Raw genomic sequence first — 25,529 nt, forward strand, 5'->3', positions numbered from 1 at the left:
TCTTCCCCTTTTTAGTAGTGCAGACAATTCTGTAACAGCAAGGATGTTATTTACTCATGCCTGACTCAGACTATAAATTTGTAATTCCGTCTTCAGCATAACTGTGCAGATCCCTTCCAGTCGGGGTTCAGGCCCAGTTTGGGCAATGTAACATCATTAGTCACTCTTGATTGATAAACTCTGTTGGGTGCGAGACATGGGAGAGCGCAGTCCTGTAGGATCTCAACTTCTCAGTGGCTTTTGGCACTATTGACTATGGCGTTCTTCTGGAGTGACTTGGGGAGGTAGGAGTTGGAGGTACCGTGATACTATTCCTATCTTCAGGTTTGCTACCAGAAAGTAGCACCATTGTTGCTTGGTTCCAGTGTGGTGTAGTGGTTAAGAGCGGTAGTCTTGTAATCTGGTGAACCGGGTTCGCTTCCCCACTCTACCACATGCAGCTGCTGGGTGACCTTGGGCTAGTCACACTTCTTTGAAGTCTCTCAGCCCCACCTCACAGAGTGTTTGTTGTGGGGGAGGAAGGGAAAGAAGAATGTTAGCTGCTTTGAGACTCCTTAAAGGGGTAAAGGGACCCCTGACCATTAGGTCCAGTCGTGGCCGACTCTGGGGTTGCGGCACTCATCTCGCTTTATTGGCCAAGGGAGCCAGCATACAGCTTCTGGGTCATGTGGCCAGCATGACTAAGCCGCTTCTGGCAAACCAGAGCAGTGCATGGAAACACCATTTACCTTCCTGCCAGAGTGGTACCTATTTATCTACTTGCACTTTGACATGCTTTCGAACTGCTAGGTTGGCAGGAGCAGGGACTGAGCAGCAGGAGCTCACCCCATCATGGGGATTCGAACCGCCAACCTTCTGATCGGCAATTCCTAGGCTCTTTGGTTTAACCCACAGCGCCACCTGCATCCCTTGAGACTCCTTAGGGTAGTGATAAAGCAGGATATCAAATACAAACTCCTCTTCTTCTTCTTCCATGGCTTTTGGGCTATGCGGTCTCACAAAGGTCCATTATATCGCTTATGCTATTTAATATCTATGTGAAACTGCTGGGAGCTGCCATCTGGGGATTTGGAGCACGGCAGCATTAGTATGGCAATGACATGCAGCGCTCTCTCTCTCTCTCTGCTCCATCTGAGCCAGGAAGGGTTGTGCAGCCAAGCACTGGCCAGAAAGCCCACACACCATCTTGATAATCTGTTTTGTAAGAAAACGTATGAAATCAATGTTGCTTCTGCCAGAAAATTATGTTTTCCCCCACAATGCTAACAACGCAGAGGCAGGGCTTTTTTTCAGCCGGAACTCAGTTCCGGCGCCTTTCAGGTGGGTGCCATCGCTATTATAAGAGAACAAGGGAGGCGCTCATGGTGAGTTCTGGCACTTGTTTTTCTAGAAAAATAGCACTGAGTAGAGGCAACTCCCCACTTGCGTGCAGTTGACGATTTTTGGCACCGCAAGAGAACAGGATGGGCTACACGCATGTAAAGGGGGAGTTGCCTGTACTGAATCCTTAAACACACACACACACACACACACACACACACACACACACTCGCTGCTTAACTTAAAACGACTAGATAATCTTTAATTTCTGCTACAGCTATGGAAAGTTCAGCAGGAAAATGAATGTTAAGAGCATTCTAGAGATGTAAGAATTGTTCTTGCAACTCAGTTACTGAATATTTGCTCTAAGAAAATGGCACCACTCAATGTGGCATACGATAGATTGACATTCCACTTAGAACACCCAGATTGCAACCTGCTTCTGAACATAAATGTTTAGATTATTAATCATTAACCAGTGCTTGTTAAGACTCTGCTCCAAGTTTCAATATCCTTGGCTTTTGGCCCTTTTTTAAAAGTGGCTTTAACTCTGAGAAAGTTCATTTGTGCTAGCAGGTTTTATTTCTTCCTCCGAGCCAGTATTTTAATTTTCATAGTACTATTTAGTCTATGTAGCTACTCCTTTTTCATAAAAGGAAGCTGCATAAAAGCCAGATATGGTCCAGTATACAAGCAAGCCCCTTTCAATTGCAGCCATTTTCTGGAGCTCAGCAGGAAATGGTATGCTTTGTGTGTTAAAATTCCAGTTAAGATTCCAGATTCCAGGAAATATTATGGTTGAAATCCTGGAGAACTGCTGTCACAAAGTACTGAACTTTGAAAATAATCTTCCTCAACATAAGGCAGTTTTCTAGGTTCTTTTATGTGTGCCGTGCCACTGCAAACTTCCAATTATGCACCACCTAATGGTAACTTGGCGATAGCTGCTACAGTAAAATTCAGTTGCTCCAGACCTTGAACCCACCATTAGCCACTAATATGAGGCCCATTTTTTTATTGTACATGTCTATCTCCTCTTTGATCTAGGGTGACCAGAAGCTAAAGAAGACAGGGCTTATGTCTTATTAATACTCGTGTAAAATAATACTGGCTGGTGCAATTGGCTAGTCAATTGGGTCTCAAAAAAGCAAATCAACCAAAGTTCTTTCTTCTGCCTAGCTGTTAAGAGTAAAATGTCGTAACAAATGGTTCAAGCATATCAGGCCCCACTTCTTGAGTATTATGCCTGCCCAAGAACATCTTCTTGTCTTACCCTTTGCTTGATGACTGCCTGCCACATCCCTATTGAGAAAAAACATTGAAAACAAATGTGTGTGAGGTTATGCACAGCTGTGGGATCTTCCACAGACATCAAGTTGTCCCCTTCAAAAAATGATGGAACGCCAAGAAGCAAAATGTGAAGGCTGGAGGAGAGAGAAGACAGGATTCTGGAGAAAGAAAGAAAACCACCTATTTTATCCCACTTGAAGACCCCACACCTTGCTTTCTAACTCCAAGAGAATGTCTGCATCGCAACCCCTGGCCATTTTTACTGGGGTAATAGTTGGTAGGACTACAGCTTCATTCCAGGTCACTGACAGTAAGTTAAGACAAAGCAGGAACTGCCAGGGAGGAGAATGCGCTTTCTTTTAAAATGAGACTGCATGCACGGGGGTGATGTTCTGATGCAAGCTTTATGGGTTTAGTCCACCACCTTTGTAACGCCGCATGTGCTGCACTCTTTACTACCCCCGTTGTTTTCAATCAAGCATTACTTTTAATTATGCATCCCTGTAAATAGTATGTGCAATTTTCAAGACCTCCCTGACCACTGCGATAAGCTAGGGCATGAGCTTAACGCTAGACACACATATTAAAATGCATATACGCAGAGCTCACTTTTCTGGGGTATAAGATCCTGTTTGCCACAATCCTGCCAATTGCTGGAAGACTTTTAGGACTGAGAATGTCTGCAATATTTTGCCTAATATAGCAAGATGGTGCCATGCATGGGCATGATAGTAATCTGTATATGGTTTTTACTGCAGGACAGCAGTTGAACAGTTAAGAGGGCTTCAGTTAATGGGATTGGACAATTAGCGCCCATGAAGGAAGTGCTTCAAGGGTGTGTTGCACATGTTAATTGATCACATTCATCAAAAATACAGAAGTGGTATCAAGTTCAACGAGCTAAGCTGCATAAAGCACGATACTGTATGTTAGCTCCAGTATTAATCACGGATATTATTTTAACCAAAACTAAACAGGTTACCTGGAAATCCTTAAACAGACATACAAAAGAGGTATGCAAAACATTTTATTTAACTCAAGAAAGGACAAGAGACACAGTCACTTCCAATTCCTCAGGAATGTCTCCAACATTTCATAATCAGGTAGTCTGTTAAGACAACAACTTGCAACAGAATCAGCACACCTGGCAGTAACCGAGATAGGGTATTGTTAAAAATGTCAGTGTATACAATTCAAAAAATGAAAGCTGCGGCGTCTGCAAAACAGGTCCTTTGTTACAGATATGACAGGTATCTGAAAAGAGAAACATACTGCCCCCACCCAGTCGGATACATTAGGAGCTCTGGGAGGCCTAAAGCTGGTGCCCCCTTCACTCTCTTTGCCAGTGCTCTGAACAGGAATTGCAGTGATTGCTGAAGGTACTGATCTCACAGATCTTACACTGAACAGTCTCCACATTTCTTATTGCAGAACATGCAGGGGATGTGACCGGGGCTTGGCAAGGCTTGAGCCCATTTGCCAGAGTGAGATTCCTGGGCTAGTGACTCCTACATACAGAGTGCTATCAGTACAGCCGTCTCTTTGCAAAGAAATAGCAGAGGAACTGGGCCTGCGCCCACCGACACCAATCAAGTTTAACACCCCTTTCCCATTTCGCAAAAACAGAGTTTACATAACACAGCAATATTTAAACGGAATGTTTACCTCTATCTTTGTAGCTCTGTAAAGAAGCATGCCAGAGCTTTAAGAAGAGAAAGATGCAGTGGCGACAGTTTTGCATTCAGAGCACATCTCCACACAGCCATGAAACCCTGTGAGGCCTCAGGCAAATCTGGCTGCTGGCCCAATTTACTGCACAAGTATGCTGCAAGGGTTTCGGCAACTGTTACATACTCAATGATGAAAACTGTGGTAGAAGTCAGCATTAAAAGTTATTGATAACAGTTCTCAAGAAATACACAGGGTTGGACCCCATTGTGCTGACATAAGGCTCTTTGATCCCATGGAGTGTTTAGTCAGTGGAGAAGGAATCAAGGCAATCGTTGGCAAATCCCCATTCCCATCCGAAATCTGTGCTAGAGGGGGTGGAAGGTCCTCTGGCACGACCAGAGAAATCATCAAAGGTCACCTTGATTCCTGTTCCAGCTGATGGAAGGCTTTGCTCGATCCAAGAACCACTCCTTAGCACAGAAACGGCTACTGGGATAGAAACCACTCTGTACATTGTCTACATTAAATTCACATAATTCAAAAGGCCCTTTAAAGTTACATTGCATCAACAACCTCACAACTTAATTGGTGTCGAAGGCGAAACAAGTTATTGCTTTTAGTCGCTGGAGTGCTGCTATGTAGTACGTCGTGGATCAAATACAACGTGCTCTTTGAATGCTGCCGCCCTGAAAACCCTAAGACCTGACTTAAACGAGATAGTAGCCACTCGACATATCTAGCATCCCACTGGAGATGGTGCTGACCCCATGCTCTGCTCAGCTTATGTCCACAACACCCGCGGCATCAGTAGCCAAGGCAGGTGTTGCTCTGGCACGTAGACACTGTACATTTATAGGGTGACACGTAGGGGGGAAGCATAGCACTGCTGTGGGGAGCATCTATGCGGATACAATGTTTTCGCATGGCAGCATCGCACTTCATGCTGCAATACTATACACACACTGTGCTGGAAGGAAGCCCCATTGAAATCAGTAAACATGATTAGGACTGCACTGGAATAAAAATTCCCACCCACGCACCCCCTGCCTCTGCTCATTGGGATGTGCTGTCTAAAGCAGGGCAGCTAATAATGAAGCTGCTTCACAAACATTAAAAAATGCCAATACATGCACAAGATTTATCTCAAAAATTTGGTTTATCCATCAGTTCTAGAATAATCTGGTCCTCTTTTGAGACTTGTAGTGCAAGCAGTTCTGTTATACATTATAATCTCTAACTCTTTAATTCAAATATACAATAACTTACAAAAACAATCCAGGAATCAGACTTGTGCTGGTGGCTCTTGCCTTTCATTTTAGAAACATTAAAAAATTCTGCATTATCTTCTTATAACTTAAATACATAAGTAATCTCCACTTTTATTACTTCATGACCATGACTTCAGATTTACATTATTTTAAGTACCACCATAACAGTTTGATGTATAATACAGATATCCGCCGAGAACCCATCAGGAAATAAAAAAACAACAACCCCATTATATATATATATATATAAACCATATATATATGCTGGAAAGACGAGAACACAGAACAGGGACTTGATACAGACTTAATTTAGTTTTATAATCAACCACATTTAACCCCAAATTAACAGATACGTAGCAATATTCAAGAGCAGTGCAAATATCTTTGTTGGTTAGAGTAAAATTATACTACAAGAACGTAAGATGGGGGGAAAAAAGGCAAGTAAAAATGAGGTCTCTTCAGTGTTTACAAGGACTTCCTTTTCTAATTTATTTCTTCCTCTGGAATACGTTGGCCAGCATGGCACCTGAAGTGGTCAACTGGCCCATTTTGTTCAGAAACTTGGTCTTTGTGTCTTCACTCACGAGGCTTGACGCAATTGACATAGAGCTAAGGGAGAGTGAAAGGAAAAGTGAGTTAACCCATCAGTTAAAACTACCTGAGATGACACAGCTACAGAATCCTGCTGTCAAACATAACAGTATGCGGTTAGAGGGACCAAGAACCTGACCTGGTCTAAGGTAGCTCCATGGGTCCTATAAGTAAGTTCAAGAGGCTGGTGTTAAAAAGTAAAACCATTTAAAACAATGGCTTTCAAAACTCTGAGCAAGTATCAAGCAAAACCCCACCCACCAACTAAACCTCCTCTAAGTTAAGAGAGCTGGCAGCCCATGATCTTAAGTCCACCTGCCTGTCCTCAAACCCAGGCTAAGAGAAAAAAGAGGGAAGCAAAAACACGCATGGAGTCAGAAGATTAAAAAAAGAAGAAACAAGTGGTTTGAAGTGTAAATATACTTGGAATTTTTGTTTCCATTCCAGGTGCTATTTAAAAGAATTGGGGGGAAGGAGAAAAACAAAACCTTTCCTTCCATACTGAATATCCCTGTTATGCTAGTGGTAGTTATTTAAATTGAACCATAAAATTTAGGTAGCTGGAAATAAATATTAAAGTGTAGCAGCCCCATTAACGTAATAATGGCAAGGTAATTAGAAATTTAATTAATTTGGTTTGTCGGGGAAAGGCCATTCAATCCAACAATAAAGCTGTTTGTGTGGAAATACATTTCTATGTACAGTGGTGCCCCGCAAGACGAATGCCTCGCAAGACGGAAAACTCGCTAGACGAAAGGGTTTTCCGTTTTTTGAGCTGCTTCGCAAGACGAATTTCCCTATGGGCTTGCTTCGCAAGATGAAAACGTCTTGCAAGTTTGTTTCCTTTTTCTTAACACCATTAATACGGTTGCGACTTGACTTTGAGGAGCAACTCATAGAACGCAGTGTACATAGTAGCCTTTTTTGAGGTTTTTAAAGACTTTGGTGATTTTTGAAGCTTTTCCAAAACTTCTTTTGCAGCCATTTGGTAAGTTAAGCTTTTAAAACTTTTTTGGGAGGGTTTGGATTTTGGGTTGGGGTGTTTGGAATTCAAGGACTTGATGTTGGGGAGGGGTTTGCAAGAATCTGGAAGCTTGTATTTTTTCCCCCTACATTTTTATGATTTTCTGTGACCATTGGGCCACTCTGCTGTTTTTTTTTTTAAAAAATCTGGATTTGAATTTCTGTGTGCTGGGTGGCTGGGGGAACAGTTGGGGAGGGGTTTGCAAGAATCTGGAAGCTTGTTCCCCCCCCCCTGCATTTTTATGATTTTCTGTGACCATTGGGCCACTCTGCTGTTTTTTTAAAAAAATTCTGGGTTTGAATTTTGAAATGCTCTTTACAGTATGTGTGACTTTAAAGAGCACTTAATAAACTCTTGTTGTACCAAATTTGGCTTTGTTTGGACTTTTTTTGACCATTGGAACGCATTAATTGATTTTCAATGCATTCCTATGGGATTTCGTGCTTCGGAAGACGAAAAATTCGCTAGACGAAAAAATTCGCGGAACGAATTAATTTCGTCTTGCGAGGCACCACTGTAGCTGTTGCCCAATATCATAATCATTTCCACTTATCAAAGAAGCTAGTCGTCTTAGCCTAGGCCTGATTCTTGGGATTTCCCCTGAGTTTGCCCTTGTGATTGGTTCTGAGAAAGGTACAAGGAGCCCTTCCTTTTGCTGTCTTCTTACACTAGCCCAGTGAAAAAGGAGAGGAATCATTACCCCCTTTCCCTGCACCCCCAGCTCTCCACAAAGAAAAATTTGGGTTGTCTCTTTCCCTTCAATTGTGATTATTCCAGAAGGCAGAAGCAGCAAGGTAATGAGAAAGGATGGGTGTCACCTGTCCTTCCTTCTCTTATATCTGTAGATGAATGATATGGGGTTGTAAGATAAAAGGTAAAGAACCCCTGGACAGTTAAGTCCAGTCAAGGGTGACTATGGGGTGCGGCACTCATCTTGCTTTCAGGCCAAGGGAGCTGGCGTTTGTTCACAGACCACTTTCTGGGTCATGTGGCCAGCATGACTAAATCGCTTCTGGCACAACGAAACACTGGGACGGAAACCAGAACGCATGGAAATGTCATTTACCTTCCCGCTGCAGCGGTACCTATTTATCTACTTGCACTGGTGTGCTTTCGAACTGCTAGGTTGGCAGGAGCTGGGACAGAGCAACAAGAGCTCACCACTGTCGCATGGATTCGAACCGCCGACTTTCTGATCGGAAACCCAAGAGGCTCAGTGGTTTAGACCACAGCGCTAAGTGAACGTTCTGTCAGTACAAGCATTTCTGCTTGCACAATGGAACAATTGCACCCTCTCCTTGCATGCCCCTTAAATTTGTTAGAGGTTCCCCCAAGCTTCTGGAGCACATTTGAGTAGGGCGCATGTCATGCATGCGGGGGGGGGGGGAGGGGAGGCCTGTTGTGCAAGGAGAAATCTTTGTGCTCATGGGTAGCATTCATTGAATACTGCTCTTGGTTTTGTTCCCATCATGAGTTGAGCTTCAGCAAGAAGTCCCATCTTTGTTTTATTGCTGCCTCCAGCAAGAAAAGCGTAACAGTGAAAAAACCTACAGCTTCTTTTCCACATGTAGGACAGAGAATAAAAGAAGTTTCTTCTTGTCACATTTGGCTGCTGCAATAGGAAGCAAGACTCGGGTGACGCTTTCTGCAAAAGCCCCAATTTGGGTGCAAAACCACCTTACCTCTCCTGCCCTGCCCATTTTCAGAGAAGGATTTTTTAGAAAAATAAAAATGAGTTGGGCTTTTGGAGAAAGTGCCCACTGCATTTCCTTGCTGGCTTTTGCAAAAAAACCAAAACAGGAAGGAAAAGGAACTGCCTCTCATTTCCTACATGAAGAAGGAAGCAAGTGTGGTTTCTAATCATTCCTGCCGGACTTTTGTAGAAAGTAGCAGAAGTGCTGTTGGTGCTTTATATTAAAATAAAAAGCTAATTTGCCCAGGCCGAAAATCTGGTATTTCAACCTAGTTACAATTGATTAATGTTGTTTACACAATGAAGGAAGATGCTAACTTGTGATAAACCAATGCCTTACCCTTGTGGTTCTTGGACACTCCTATTTTCCACTTTCTGTTCACACTCCTTTATCATGGAGCTTAAAATAACCTAGGACAAAAGGCAGAACAATATTGCAGTTTGAACATACACTGTTTTAAATACACTTCTGGGTAATGACAATATGTGTTCTGTGAATGAAAAGGAAACCAGTTAAGCGATAAAACTTTTACTTACCTCACATTTTAAGTAATATTTGAAGACTGCAATGTTTGTATGCACATCAAAGTCAAATCACTGAAAGTCAAATCACTGAAAGAGTGTCTTAATATACCTTTTACTTTGTGATCACAGCTAGTGAGGTTTAACTGCAATACACTATTTCACTTAGTGATACTGTGTCATGGAAACTCTGGGATTAATATGTACACGTATACGCATCATTCTATTCTGAGGAAAAACACGAACAGGAATGAATACCCTTCTGTACTAAAGCAGGGAGTGAAAAGCTAGAACAAAGATCTCAGAACCTGGCATGCCTAAAGGAAGCTCAACGTGCATCCTGGTTATTTGGTTTGTATAACTTTAGTTTGCTCACTATCCTGTGATATTCCGATTGATTCCTAATAAAGCTATTGCCCTATTGTATGTTTTTAATTCCAACTCCTATGGAACAACATGGTTATCCGCTACTAATTTTAAGCATTACAGTGGTACCTCAGGTTAAGAACTTAATTCGTTCTGGAGGCCTGTTCTTAACCTGAAACTGTTCTTAACCTGAAGCACCACTTTAGCTAATGGGGCCTCCCGCTGCTGCTGCTGCTGCACGATTTCTGTTCTTATCCTGAAGCAAAGTTCTTAACCCAAGGTAATATTTCTGGTTTAGTGGAGTCTGTAACCTGAAGTGTATGTAACCTGAAGCGTATGTAATCCAAGGTACAACTGTATTCATTTATTTAAGCTAACAAGCAGGCACTGACTATTTCTGGCTCAGGCATTGCCCATGCTGTAGCTGAAGGGAGTTAAGTTGCATGTTGTGGAGCTGGTGGGCTGGTCTGAGGCTAGCGTGTTCAACAGGGATTAATCTATGCCATGGGTCGGCACTAAGGCCCGTGGGCCAGATCAGGCCAAATTGCCTTCTGGACATAGCTGTCAAGTGTCCCTTATTTGAAGGGACAGTCCCTTATTCCAGCGCCATGTCTCACTGCTGTCCCTTATTGATGGATGTCCCTTAAATTTCAAAGGAAGCAGCTTCTCTCCCTCCCTCCCTCCCAGCCAGGGAGGAGGGAGGCTCCAACTGTGTTGCTTGGCTGTGTTGCTCACCCAATAAGAAGTCTAAGAACGACTGGGGGGTGGAGCTTGCATGCCTTGTGTGTGGCTAGTTAATGCAAGCTGAGGGGGGGGGGGTTGAATGCTGAACGCCTTTTTGTTGCACGTGCTGCTGCAAACTTTGCAGTGCAAAGCCAGGCCGGGGAGCCATCTTAAGTTGAGGCTGCATAGGCCTTGTGGTGCATGTGATTCAGATTCTAGTCAGTTGAACCTCTGCTTACAAGGTTGGTTGGACAGTGTTCTCAAAGCTACCCAGCATGAATTTGACCAGACTACAGGAGGATAGGAAGACTGGAGTGCCTGGAACAGGTGAGGCTGCAGGTCCCTTATTTTGGCCGCTGGTCCCTTATTTTCAAGGCTGCTGGTCCCTTATTTTCAAATCTGTAAGTTGACAGCTATGCTTCTGGATCTGGCCCACGGACAATCCGGGAATCACCGCGTGGATCGCCAGCGCATGCGTTCTTTTCCTTTCCCCCCCTCTCCCTCCCATGGCGGTACTTCCTCCCTCCCTCCTCCTGGCTTCTCCCTGCCCTGTCTAGAGGAGGAAGGGGGGCTGGGTTTTGTTGGTGCCAGCAGCAGCAGTGCTCAAGTGGCTGCCATTTTAAGCAGCCCCTCTCCGGAGCCCTTTCGTGCACCTCTCACTGTCCCACTGTCGCTTGCAAGACACAGGTAAGCAGCCACTGGAGCTCGTGGTGGTCTTGTATTATTCCCCCTCCCAAAAAAATAGTCCGGCCCCCCACAAGGTCCGAGAGACAGTGGACCAGTCCCCTGCTGAAAAAGTTTGCAAACCCCTGATCTATGCCCTATATATCTTTAGATTTGGGGCATATCAAAATGAAAGCAGGACCAGAGAGATAGGAATCTGATAGAAGGGTTACCTACTCCTCTGTAGATCCACAAAGCATCTGAACCTTATTCAGTTCCTTTTAAATGGATAGCTGAAATGCAGAACCTCATTTTTAAAACAACAGCCAGCCAAGATCTTGCCTCCACAAACATGCATGTGGATTTTTGATTTCTGGACTCTTAGTTGAATATATGGATAGAGACACACTAAAGCTGAGGTGAAATGCAAGTTCTATGTAATAATAATAATAAAAAGCTCTGGGGCATGGTGTGAAGAAACATATTGTGGCAACGCTGCTAAAGCTACAGAAGTCTGGGTCTTATCTGTGCCTCAGTGGGAGTCCAGTTCCACGCTCTCACCTTGAATACTCGCTCCACACTCACAATCATCTTCAAGAGGAGAAAACCGGTTTTTTGTTGGAACTATAAAAGCAGATTTGTTTAAAAAGTCCTCTATTTTAGATTGTTTGGGAACCGGTGAGAGAGCTACATCCTCTGGGTCCCTGTGGCGTTTACTAGCAGGCATAGCGTCACCGTGGGGAGTAAACAAGGAGAGGTTTCCCCAACCAAAAAAGAGAGAAAAAATAGAAAGTGCTCAGTTTGTTCAATTTAAGAGCTTCTCCGTGTGGAGACTGCCAGGAGTTTCAGGAACAAAGTACAGAAGGGAGTTGGCGGTTAATAGCTAGCAGCTGGTGGCCTTCCCAGGATGCCTCACAGAACTTGCCCAAGATGTTTCTCATAGCATAGACAAGAAGGTGCTGTTAGAATCTCAGTAGGTTGACAAGTTTAAAAGTAGAGAAGCAAAAAAGGAAAAATTACTTCCCTGGGTGGCAGTCAATGCTAATTACAGTCCTGTTATCTGCGGAGCTCCGAAGCCTGCTTGCTAAGCCGTCGCCATCTTGGAACCACCCCCCGGGGTGTCAAATAATTCTGTGTACATTGCGGCAGCCTTTGGCTATGTGCAATAAAACTGACTGAGACTGAGACAGTGGGAGTCCAATGCATGCTTTTTCTGGAGTTGCTCTTTAACACAATCAATCAGCTTTATGTGTATCATTAGCTTTCTCAGAAATATATGTATAAGCTGTGAGTATCCGCTACAAAGCCCAGATTGAGTGCATTCACGGCGGCTTTGCACCTTCCAAAATGGGAAGTCCAAGCAACTTTCCTACTGTCAAGTACAGCTCACTGAAGTCCTGGAATGCGGGGCTCTCAGAACACACTGTGAGGGAGAGCAATGGATTACTCTTATTTCCCCCTTTTATTGCCTCTTTGCAAAGTGTAAGCTCTGCCTCAGATATGGAACCAGGCAATGGTCTGAGACTAAACCTCTTGTTGTAAATGTATGTGCAATATTAGCATTTACCAAGCTGATTAAAGACATTTACTGAAATCATTTTTTATTAACAATTTCAGCACAGCAAATTATCAAAACAAATCATATTCCTTATTCCCCCCCATTTCCCCCCTCCCACCTCCGTAACAAACCCTCCCTCCCTCCCTCACGACTTCCCTCAGCTCCTCTCTCTGATTTCTCATCCAATGTTAACTTCTGCATATTATAAAACTGTATACACCCTTATATTATCTATCTTCTATGTTATCCCTCAATAAATTTGTGTGTTTCTTCAAAACCATTTACTGAAATCATTTATCCCACTTTTCTTCTGCTCAGGATCTAATCCTGGCTTAATTAAGCCAGAGCTCTTTGGTTCAGAAGCAACAGGGGAATCTGACTTAACAGAAGCCTGAAACTAAGCTATGAAGTGGTATGTAAGGGGAGGGGCAAAGGAGGAGCGCTGGGCCCTGATGAAGCCTTGAGTGATCATCCAAACCAAGCCACTGTAGCACTGTAACCAGCACTGAGGACCTAGTAATTCTGCAATCATACATCTTTCTTCTTTTAAAAAGAGAAGAGTGATGGCATATGCTTACATGCTGCAACTGCTCCAAATTTTGTGCCTGATCTGTTGCAAGCATGCTATGATGGTTGCTTGAGGGAGTGTGTTCCATTCCCATTTCTCCTCCTCTGCCTGTGGTATTTTGTTTTCCAGAATAATGTGGGTGGCATGTTTTTGGCTGTTGCTATGGAGCAGAGAGAGACTGTTCTGTTGATGGTGAGAGATGTTTTCCTTTCCTGTAGATGTGGCATATACGTTGTGCCCTCACTGGTTTGTTGTGCAGACGGATTTAACTTCTGCGTCATGCCCTTGTGCTCTTTACCAATGCAACTGTGCACCTTTGGTGCCAGATTTGCTAGGTCATGACCAGTACAACTCCAGTTGTGGGATACAACATGCCTAGGCTGCGCTACAAAATGTCAGAAGTATTTAATGGGTGTCCCACCTCATGGTTTCATGTGTTCCTGTGATTGCTGACCTAGTGCAGGGACATAGAACCCTTTTTATATCAAGAAACTATTTCCAACTTTGAAACTGTTTCATGGGCAACAGCTCTGTGCATGTGTGCGTAATGAGCTCCCCCCCCCCCCAAAAAAAACTCCCAACACATAGAATGGCATTGTTTGGTCAGATAAAAGTCTATTCAATTAACAAAGAAATCCTTTTGGTTTAACAAGCTGTATTGCCGTATTTACGCGAATCTAATATGTCATTGAATCTAATGTGCACCTCAATTTTCAAAATTTTGAAACCAAAAAAGTATTTGCCGGCGCCTTCATATCTAATGCACACCCTGATTTTCGCGAAGTAATTTGGCCAAAAAAAGGCGCACGTTACATATGTAAATACAGTTAAGTGCTTTCCTTGTTCACTCAAGCACCCAAAGGCCAGGAAATAAGAGCTGTTGAGGGTCAACTCCCTATGGGTGTTATTTAGACAATATTGATATGGTATCGTTTGGTATCTTATCCTGTGGTTAGTTCCAGCTTCTACACTACCTTGGAGCTGGGAGACTATTAGTGGCAGAGGGATGGAACTAAGACTCAAATTTGTATGTTCATTGGAATAGACACATGGTGCCTGTGCAACTGAAGCTGCCTTACTGTATTTCAGGTACTTAATTGGCAATCAGTATGCTTCTTAACAGCTCCAATTTCCTGGCATTTTTTCCTTCCAGTAAATATAGGCAACCCCCGATTTGTGCAGGGGTTGTTTCTAGCCCCCGTGCATGTCGATGGCGTACACGTAAGCCCACCTGTCCTGCCGTATCCCCATTCTGCCCTCTTCCAGTTCCAAAAGGACCTTCACGCCGACAGTCACGCACCAACTGAACGTGAGCAAAACGGTCACTACTGCCGGTACTCAACATTCTGTGGCCACTGAGCATGCTCACTCACTGCTTTTGGAGTTTTTTTTGCCCTCATAGGCTTTTCTCATTAAAAATTTGGTGTACAGTATTTCTCCAAAGCTTTGTGTTCTCCCAAGCAATGCTGGTATCTTGTCTTGTTTGTTCAGAGGCTCCCTTTTACTCCATTCATGTTGGCACTGCCTGATTTCACTATTAGAAGGAGTGATTTATAGATGGTAGCAATTATAAATTAAACGTGAGGAACTTTAGGTATTATCTTTCCTGCTGGCCTTTTGCAACTCTCACTATGGTCCCGACTACGTTGGCCCTGCACAAACAAAGTCTTTGGGTACAGATTTTGTATTGATGGGGAAGGGATAAGAGAAAATATGCAGGTTTTACATCATTAGGTTGGGCCTCCTTGTATTAGAGCATGTAGACTACATCAGTGTTTCCCAACCTTGTGCCTCCAGATGTTTTTGGCCTACAACTCCCATCATCCCTAGCTAGCAAGACCAGTGGTCAGGGATGATGGGAGTTGTAGGCCAAAAACATCTGGAGGCACAAGGTTGGGAAACACTGGACTACATGATGGAAAGTATTTTTACTTTTGTTGGCTATTTAATATGGAATGATGAATCAACAGATTTCTTTTGCTATTCAAAACTCAGCTGTGCAAGAATCGCAGCTTCAATTACTTACCTCATGTTCTGGCGAGAGAGATTCCATGTCATTTCGTAAACACCTGAGTCCAGGTAAAAAGTGATTGACCATTAAATCCTCTGAAATAACTAGAAGACAAACAGTTAAGGTCCAACATAAAATTATTGGCTTGCCATCACCTGCCCCAGTCAAAATTAGAAGATAAAGAATATAATGATTTTTGCACATTAATTTCTGAGTTTTCCTTTCAAAGGGTTAGCTCTCTCAATGCCAGTATATTATCTCCTTGGGGTAAACACAAAGAAAGACTGGAAATGGTTACTGTCAAACACAATGGATTTCCAATATCAAAATAGTTTCAGGAGGACATGATAACAGTCAAGACACGAGGAGAGAGAAATAGTGACAAGTACAGAAATTTTTCAAACATTTATAAAGACTTCTTTATATCACACCTCATGTTGATGTCTTCCCAGTGCATATTTTTAAATACAGTCGTACCTTGGATCTTGAACGATCGAAACCTGAAAGTGAGTGTTCTGGTTTTTGAACGATTTTCAGAAGCCAAACGCCCGGCTGGTTTCCAATTGGTTTTGGAAGTCGAACGGACTTCCGGAACGGATTCCGTTCGACTTCTAAGGTACGACTGTATTCATTAAAAATATTCTCGTAGTAGAGAAATAATTAATCGCTTGGCACAAAATATATGACAGGGATATCATTACTGCCTAGTCTTCCTACTGCTTCCTATTTGTTCTAGCACCCCATTTCTTAAGCATTCTTTGTCTCTCCTGCTAAGTGCCCATGTCATATCACTAATTCTTTCCCTTCCTCTACTATGGAGAGCTTCTGTCACTGGTGCTTCCTCTTTCCTTCTCTAGAAAACCTGGTGACCCGCCAGGGCAGAAGCGGAAAGGAAGATGAAGAGATTCTGATGAACCGCTACTGCGAATTTCTACAGGGCTGGATTTTCTAGCTGCAATATTTTCAGAGTTCCGTGCAAATGGATTCATTACTAAAGCATGATGGAGTAGTCTTTTAAATGACTTGTTGCGATATTCAAAACCAAACAAGGATACAACAACAGGAGAGAGCGCTGTAGGCTTCAAAGAGATGAGTAGCAATATCCAATCTTTTTGAATCTGCAGACTGTTGGTTATTGACCAAGGCGAGTTTATGCAAGTGTGGAATAACAACTGGAAAAATAAAATTTCAGCAAGAAATTTATCATCAATACTTCAACTTACAAGAATGAGCTGCAATATTTGCAGAACTGCAAGAAAATCAAGGTTTGTTTTCCATCATGACAACTTACATTCATCGCGAAATCTTGGCTCAGCGTTTGGCCCAACTCTTCCAAAGGTTTTTATGATTTCTGTGTGTAAAGAATGTTGGTCCTGGTATTGTGGATCTTCCAAAAAAGAGGCCAACTGCATTTTAACCCTTTCCAACAGCTTAAGAAGAAATGAAACAGAAGTTATGAATACTTTTATGTAAAAGAAAAGCAAAACTAAATAAGTAGAAAAAACACTCCATTGAGGACATCTCTGTATAATATGAGCTCCCCCCACTGCTGCAGGGCTTTCTTTTGCAATTAGTATTTTGATGCCATAAACAATTAATGCTTTCATACAGCCACCTCGGCTTCAAATTTGTGTTCATTTGAATATCCATCCTAACTGATGTCTTAAGCGCTCACTGTTTAATTTCTGCTCTCAAATCACATTTCCATTGTAAATGCGAGTATATTAATTAGATTGAACTGAACCGTAGACTGTTCTGAACTTTAGCCTAGTAATTCTAATCTACTTTACTACTACTTACTCAGCTTCTGAATATAAGTATGAGTCAGTACAAAATTCTTAGTTGCATTTCCTCAAATATTTTTCTTTAGAAAATCAGGAACAAGCTAAAATTACAAGAATGCAAACTCTACAGATTTTTTACCACTCAAAACTCAGTTTCAATAATTAGACTGAAAGGTTTTAAAAGCGCTTATATATATTATACACATATGGTATTCACCAAAGCGCTCCTGCTGGTGCAAAGATTTCTGTTTGTCCAACAGAATTTCCTCTCCCAAATTGTTTTGGGGTTGGAGGAATTCCCAGAACAAATTTAAGGAGAGGAGAAGGAGGGGAATGATTCCTGAAATTTATCTTTTTTAAAAATTAATGCTTTGAATAGATTAATGCTTTGAATAAACACCTATACCCTCAGTATTATTACTTTCTGCCTAGCTGCTTCCATTGAGCTCCAATATATCAAAAGAAATGGGAAACAGTTTTATGGGACATATGCAGGCCTGCTCTGTAGCAGTTCACTGGGTCCATAATCAAAATGAGCAAGAGCTGCCTATCCATTCTAATTAATTAAGGCACGCAACTTCTCAGAACTGGTGCCTAAATTAGCTCACAGTTCTATCCCTCCCTATCCCTCTTCTGTGTTCTGTCTAATAGACTGCAAGCTTGCAGGCAGGGACTGACTTCTGTACTGTTTCTTTTCTCTGTGGTTCACTTTAAAAAGACTTTGAGCATCCTTTATTTACCATTCTAAGACTACGGGCTCTTTGTTAATCTGAAAAAAGTTATGATAGCCCTTACAGAGTTTAGTGGCCAATATCTGTGAACAGTTACCCTAATACATTATGCAGGCATCTTACCTCTCTCTGGGTGACCGTTTCCATGATGGTACCAAAAGCAGGAATTGTGGCTATTCTTACAGAGCTAAGAGGAAACAAAGCAGAAGGGTTCTTCAGCCTTAAGATTAACGCAGATTTCAATTAAAATTAATGAAATTTCATAGTTAGTACTTGAAGATGTATTAGTTTCTAGCAATGACAAAATTACAGACCAGCAAAATGCTCAAAGTGGGGTGGGGGGTGGGGAGGAAGGAACGAGACAGACAGACAGGTCACACTCAGAAACTCACAATTCAGGATCACTGGACAAGGTAACAAGGGCCGGAGCAACCCGCTTGTCAACTAAGGCTTCACTCATGCCTCGGAGAGTCAGCTGTAAACCAGTCAACATGCAATAAAAATGATTTTAAACTGGAAGGATAACTAAGTTAGCTGTGACTGAGGATGGGCAGGCAGACTCACTGGCCTTTCTGAGTTTAGTCACCCACACAGGGCATTAACACTGTTAAGGACTCTGCTCATGCTTCAGCATTTACTGGCAACAATGTGTTAGTGAGAATAGCATCCCTCTTCAGCACAGAAGAAACAAACATCAACAAGGTGGCGCTTGGCACATGAAAGTTGCCTACAGTTGTCTGCACCCAAGAGTGGCGACTTTTAAAGTCGCACCATTTGTTTTCCAATTATTGCAATAATTTCACCAGCCCAAATGAAACTTTATTTTGGAAGGAGATTTTTTTCCTAAAGAGCAAAGTAAGTGCCCATTTGTTTGTTTTTAAATACGTTCTATGGTTTCGTTATCATATATATGCCCTGATGGTTTATTTCTTGACCCGTTGGAAGAGGGACGCTAGTTGTATCAAGACAGTCGGGAAACTTACATTTCAGGGTCACTGGAGAGAGTAATGAGAGCAGGAACAACTCTCTGAGCTACCAGAGTTTCATGTACCCCCTTCACCAACAGCTGAGTGGGTAGAGCAGAGGGGTATCACAGGTGATGCACGGAAAGAGTGAGCACAGTATCATGGGAAGAACAGCACAACCAAGAGGAAGAAAAACACAAAAAGCAAACCAAAATTAGAAGCAAATACCACTAAGCTAAAAGTGCCCTTTAAAATATTTATATACAAATGTGCAGAAGGCATGATGAAAGCGCAAGTGGCCCAAGCAAGGCGGCAGAAACTAGACGAAGTGTGGCGCTGTTGATAAAGGAACAAAAACCTGACGGCATTCAGACCATTAGTATTGCAACTTAAATGGGCTTAGGCAACCGTTCTGGTTGTCTTTTTCGACTTCTACCCATGTATGTAAGCTAAGTGTGTGTGTGTGTGTGTGTGAGAGAGAGAGAGAGAGAGAGTCACATTCAGGGAAGATTTATGTAACTGACTCCATGTGACCAATAAGTACAAAAGGAGCGCATGTCATTTGGAAGCATAGGCTTGGAAGAAATACTTATAGTAAGGTGCGAGTGAACACAACAGTGTACTACCACTAGAAGTCTTTAACAATTAAATTCCAACAGTGGCTTCTAAACTTTCCATTTGAAGTGGACCTGCTATTATTTTCAAAAGCAAAAATGAAGTGATGGCTCCACCATCTTCTGGCACTAGATTGTTTCCTATCCCAGTCTGCATCTGTTTTGTATCCATGTTAAACTGTTTTGATGTGTGTAATTGTTTTTAAATATCTGTATTGCTTTGTTTATAACTGCTTTCTATACTGAACTGTTTTATTTGTTTCATCGTGGCATATTTTATTTTTGTAACCTTCCTTGGACCTTAATAGTAAAGGGTGTGTAAGAGGTCTTATTAATTAATATTGCTGGCCAACCTAAAAATAATTCATGAATGTGTGGCAGTCACTAAGGCACCGACAAGAGTTTTTACAAATTCCAAACTGGAAGCTATTGATCTATTTAATATATTCAATGTTAAAGTGACAAACTAATGGGAAGATCTAATAAAGCCAGCCAGCTTCTCGTGGTTAGCATGGAATGTTCCATGGTTAGTCACAGTGAGAACTAGTGGGCTTCCAAAATTCAGTCTCCAGGAAAGGACATCAAATACGAGTTGATACGGCTGTTTAGAAATGAATAAACAGACCATTGACTTTGTTGAAGTATTACTGCAACCCTATGATAATATGATATTGTCTAGACTTTCTATGGGTCGTGTAATATATATTCTCTATTAGAATACAAAGGATGCCTAGATCAATTCAGTTTTAAAATTCCAGGATCTTTAAAACCCCATCATGGCTTATAACACATGAGCAAATATGAACAAAAAGCAGCTTGATATTCACATAGCAAAAAAGATGTAACTTAATCAGATACAACCAAGATTTGAGATCCAGAATTTTCATTTTATATGTATATTTTGATTTTAAAGTGCAAAGGAAAGGCATGTTGACAGAAAGCTAAAATGTTTACTTGCTTTTGCTTGGTTTAAACCAGGGGTGGGCTGACTTCAGTTCTGCATGATGAACACCCCCCACCACACAGAAACTAGCATCCCTGAAGACCACTGATGTGTATTCAATTTATAAAACTAGAGGGCATTTTTTGGATCCCTAACTGTTAAAGGCATAATTAATTTGTATCTAGTGATCTTGAGTATGTACTCTTGCTTAAGGACATTGTTAGCGTTTTGCTAGATTAGATCAAGTCTATTTCATCTAGCATTCTTTGAAAGAATCCAAGCAACCAGCAGGCCTCAGCTGGTCAAGCACGAGACCACTGCCTACTTTTTGCCCACCCATGGTTTCAACTGATAGACTATTATTACATAGATAACAAGTTCATATTCCTGCTGTGTATGGACAGTGTTCAAACCAGAACCAAATGCTGAAGATTATTCATACAGTTTAATATGGGCAGTTAACACACAAACATGTACACAAAAAGAGCAAAAAGGGGGGAGTCACATAAAATACAGCATGTTAGTTCATAGTAACCTCAGATGCCACCTTTTATTTGCATTTCAAGTATATACTTGAGTTAAAAAGTGGACCTATGTTAGAAAAATAAATGTTCAAAGTGTCATCTTCTGTATATCAACTTCCATGATGACATTATTTCAGTTGTCCTTAGAAAGAGTGCAGTTTTATGGTTAGGAAGCTTATGCAAAAGCAATGGACCCTACGCTGAAGGAAGACATCACTTTCCATTAAAAAACCGAAACAAAGATCTGTGTGGTGTAATCTGCATTTGAACACTACTTACTAATTAGTTTGCTGTATGATTAGAGAGTGGCGTGAAGAGCACTTTATACAATCAAAACACATGCCTCAACTCCCCTTTGAACATGTGGTACTACCTTCACAGTTGCTAAAAAGACCCCAGACACACACACCTGATACTAAGAGAGTGCTCCTAAGAGCATTCAAGTATATTGTTCTTAAACTGATATCCCACCTTTCTATTAGCATTCTCAAAGGAGCTAATAAAGCTAAGCCCAATAAAGTCGATACATTAAACCATTAGGAAAATGGGAAGGCTCTTGAGGCAAGAAAATTGAAAGCATGTCTCCCCATGGCTAGTAACTGTTGTGGCATGGCTGAAGCAACCATGGTAAATGGGGGCAGTTCCTGGCTTGTCCCTCCGCTGCAGAAGTTAATGTTCTATGTGCCAGGAGCGGCAATGGTGGCAAGTAGATCCAGAAAAACATGCTGCATTGACTGTTCTCTTCCCCCTACTTAATATTTGCATAGGTTTTATTTTTAAATCAAAATCTAGGCAAATTTAGATTTTATTACTGGAAACAACTTACTATTGTTACCAGGCAATGCTCAATTCATTATCTGACAAGGTCATTGACAACAAATATCTGGTTTGAACACTGAATTCAGCACTGAAATGGTCTCTCATAGCCAATGGAAGCTTCTAAGCATGCAATGCACCGATCTAATGTTCAAGTCAGAAACAGAAGAAACCTAACTGTGCCAGTTACCATGAAAACATCTTGCAAGTAGATGCAAGCCAGCAATACTTAAATAAATGAATGCTAGAAATCTTACAACGCTTTCAAACCCAAATTACACAGTATTAATATTCTGCTCCATCACACAGTGCACAACCTCTTAGAAGTATTTTAAAGCAATACAATGCAACATTAAAACATTCACTTTTTTGGCATCTGGTCAGATTAGCCAATACAAAGCCCCAGGCATCAACAAATTCTGGCTGTGGGTCACCTTACATTGACGATAGGGTAATACAATCATTTCCTCAGTCATTTCCTTTCCCTGCAGGCTGGAGGTGGAGGCAACTAGGAGTGTGTGTGTGTGTACCCAGAATACTATGAATATTTAGAGACCTCTCAAAGGTGCAATCCAATTTTAAGCAAGACAGTGGCATCTGACCAAAAGGCGGTACGCAAGAGTTGTGTGCCACTTCAGACACAGTTAGAATGCAGCCTGCAGTCCCATACTAAAACTGTGTGATGCTAAACCCCTTACTGATTGCCTATTGCTTCTCTTTTCCACAACTCCCCTTGAGAAAGGAAAAAGTGACTACAGCAGGCAGCTGGGGGCGGCGGGGGGGGGGGGGGGATAGAAATCCTTGAGGGTCTGGGTCTCTGGGTCACCAGTTGCCAAATCATGATACAAAGCACCTTCAAACAGCATCTAAGATGCGTTCAATAAGCACTTACCTCAAACATTCTAGCAGCTGTGCACCGAACAAGTGCTGAAGTATGGACAACTCCATACCACAATACAGTTAGCAGCAACTCATGGTATGCTGGGTTTGCACTGAGGACACAAAACAATCACTATTGAACTATAAATAGTCATTTGCTCTCAAACGACTCCACTCACTGTGCCATCCCACCATCTCACCTTAAATCCCACCTTCTCTGTGAATTCAGATAATTTTAATGATCAATCATACCTAAACCAGCACTTTGTTTCCACTCAAACCTTTCCTCCCTTCTCTTGGTCTCTCTAGGCAACAATCTAAATTGAGGCTGTAAGCAAAGACTGGCGCTTTCTTCCATTACATTACACACCAAAGTATGTAAATAATTTCATCACAGGCTTCAGAATTAGTCTCCAGAATATATGGAGCGTGTACATCTCACAATGCAGTTCTCCAAATATGTTTCAGAGGGTTTTTTTAAAATTAAAGGGATGCTGATTTTTTGCAATTATTTTGTCAATATGTAACATTTTGGCTTCAAGGTGAGTCACTGCGTTAACGTTGTTAATGGCTAATGAACCAACTGTAACAAGCACGGAAAAGATGGACTTCTGTGCTATGGCAGACGCTACACACAATGGTTCCAAACATTTAGAGAAACCACCAGAAAGGCTGATTGCTGGATAGTGATGGCCAAGATAGAAGCTGGTGGTAGGATAACTATATAGAGTGTGCATGAGAATGAGATCCAAGCTCTTACACAAGTGTGTGAGTCAGTGGAGGCAAGAGAATATGGGAAACATATTGAATAAAAAGTCTGGACCTATCTGATAGCTCTAATGGACTTTTTTAGCAGTGAGTAGGTGCCACCCTTATTGGGATTGCCTTATCACTAGACATGGCACCTTGTATTGCTTGCTTTATGTGGATTTTAAACTTGCTGGCCCTTGGGTGGTCTCTTTTTCCTTTCCTGATACTATGTTTTTATATATGCTGTAAGCCAGCCAGATGGGGGGGCATTAATAATAATAATAATAATAATAATAATAATAATAATAATAATTGCTCCAAGTAAAATAGTCCAGCACTTTTGCCAAGGACATGTCACAAAACACCGACAGTATGACTGCACTGTCCAGATGCTACAAAGTCATCATTAGGCATTCTGCTGCAAATGTTTTAAGAGAAAAATTCCAGAAACTTTTGATCCCACTTTATGGTGATTCCAGTTATAAAACATACTTTACCCCAGTTCCACAAAAGATGCTTTCAGGCTATCAAGAGGCGCATGGGATAATGAAAGCATGGTCATTACATCTTCTAAAAATCCAACTAACAGCTTCCGGTCTTCTTCCTGAAAGTAAATTTTAAAAGTTTTTAATCTTAGTTTTGCAACATGTATCTTAAAGGTGGCTGAAAAGCTAAGCCTGTGGCTCTCAAAGAGAGATTCAGTTTTGGGACCCAGATGTCAACTGCACTCTTTGTTCTGAAAATACTATGTCTATTCCCCAGCTACTGGCTGCCCCGCTGTCAGCATGTCCCAAGACCCAATGAATAACTAAAGTCATCATTCAGAGATCAGCAATCCGAGAAAAAGCGTAAATTCTGATTATGTCAACAGCAATATCTGTGCTGACTTGAGTCACTATACTCTTACAAACCTCTGAAGACAGTGGAATTACTAAAATGGTAAAAATGCCTCTCATCTCTGTCAACATGTACAAATATTTGCAGGCTGCTGAATGCTGTGTTTACTCCTGTGCCAAGTACCACACATATTTTGACTGAGATTTTTATGCAACTCTTGTTACCATGTGCATTCCATAGTTGGGTGGAATGGGGATCTTTCAAACTAGTCTCACTACCAGCAGGAATTTCTAAACACACAAATATAGTAATGTCACATAATCCTGTTTTGACCTTCATGTTGCCCCCCCCCCATTAAAATGGCCAAGTGTATTAGGAACAGTTGAACTGATTGGCTGGGCAGAGGTTCACTTTTGGTCCTCTGCAGTGGCCTCCCATACCTCATCCCACATTGTTCAGCAGGACTCCCTGATCATCTGGAGATGTTTTTAGGGGTGGGAACATAAATCTGCAGGTGGAAGAAGGGCGTGGGAAACTTTCCTTCTAGGAATTTCCTTAATTTACCTTAGGGTCCAAGGCAACGTTCACATGCTGCTATGACTGAATTTATGATTTATAAAGAAGCTTTATTAAAACAGTAATGTAACCATCCTCACATAGGCTTGAGTGTTTCAAAGACACGTATTATTCAGTCCCGAGCAAAAGCTGCTTACCTGGATATAGCATGTAAGTACACCTGTGGCATAAATAGGAACCGTGGCTTTTGTTAGCACTCCATTTCCTGCTGTGGCATCTGAAACCATGCCGTACAAATAAAGAATAAGAAGCATAAGTATATTGGTCATTTAAAATAAGTTCGTAGTTGCTTAATACTCTTTTAATATGCCCATTAAAACGAGGGATCCTTTTCTTGGCCCCATATCCATTGGTGTACAAGTATCTGACGCTGAGGGACACAAATATCTTCCTCAGAACTTCTTATTCTATGAAACCATTGTTTAAATCAGAAAAGAGCCAGTCCAATAAATTTACACAGGGAGCTTCCTTATACAGTACTAGTTCAGACTATTTCTACAAGTGGCCCAGTGTGGTCTACTTTAACCAAGTAGTAGCTTTCCAGTCTCATGCAGAGCTTTCTCCCATTCCTGCTTCTAAATAGTTTCTCCACAGATACAAGGAATTGAGTTTAGGAACTTCTGCTCCACCATCCATTCTCTCCTCCTTTCCCCCCAATCTTCCTAGCTATTTGGCACCTCTTTGTCAGAAATAAGAAACCATCTTCAATGTAAACTGCCTCCCAAACTTCATTTGTAGAGAACTTGGAGTCTCAATTCAGTGTAGGGCAGGCATAGGCAAACTCGGCCCTCCAGATGTTTTGGGACTACAACTCCCATCATCCCTACCTAACAGCAACAGTG

The 25,529-nt window shown here is 41.8% G+C and overlaps 1 protein-coding gene across 5 annotated transcripts in view; it reads right to left on the minus strand.

Moving 5' to 3' along the window:
• Positions 1-3,624: 3,624 nt before the first annotated feature.
• The window catches only part of RELCH (RAB11 binding and LisH domain, coiled-coil and HEAT repeat containing), a 65,064-nt gene continuing 43,159 nt past the window's right edge, over positions 3,625-25,529 (minus strand). For 3 of the 5 annotated variants that reach the window (XM_083747153.1, XM_083747151.1, XM_083747154.1), the window contains 10 exons: positions 24,825-24,904; positions 23,772-23,878; positions 22,538-22,637; positions 18,767-18,849; positions 17,907-17,970; positions 16,560-16,698; positions 16,324-16,440; positions 15,284-15,372; positions 9,198-9,268; positions 3,625-6,158 (listed from right to left, as the gene is read on the minus strand). In XM_083747153.1, coding sequence (XP_083603279.1) covers positions 6,038-6,158; positions 9,198-9,268; positions 15,284-15,372; positions 16,324-16,440; positions 16,560-16,698; positions 17,907-17,970; positions 18,767-18,849; positions 22,538-22,637; positions 23,772-23,878; positions 24,825-24,904 — 971 coding nt within the window. In that variant the 3' untranslated portion in view covers positions 3,625-6,037. Of the gene's footprint in view, positions 6,159-9,197; positions 9,269-15,283; positions 15,373-16,323; positions 16,441-16,559; positions 16,699-17,906; positions 17,971-18,175; positions 18,259-18,766; positions 18,850-22,537; positions 22,638-23,771; positions 23,879-24,824; positions 24,905-25,529 lie in introns of those variants that run through there. The other 2 variants (XM_083747152.1, XR_014566287.1) reach the window with 2 other exon arrangements.

Source organism: Podarcis gaigeae (genome assembly GCF_964106915.1).
Source record: "Podarcis gaigeae genome assembly, chromosome: 7".
NCBI lineage: Eukaryota > Metazoa > Chordata > Lepidosauria > Squamata > Lacertidae > Podarcis > Podarcis gaigeae.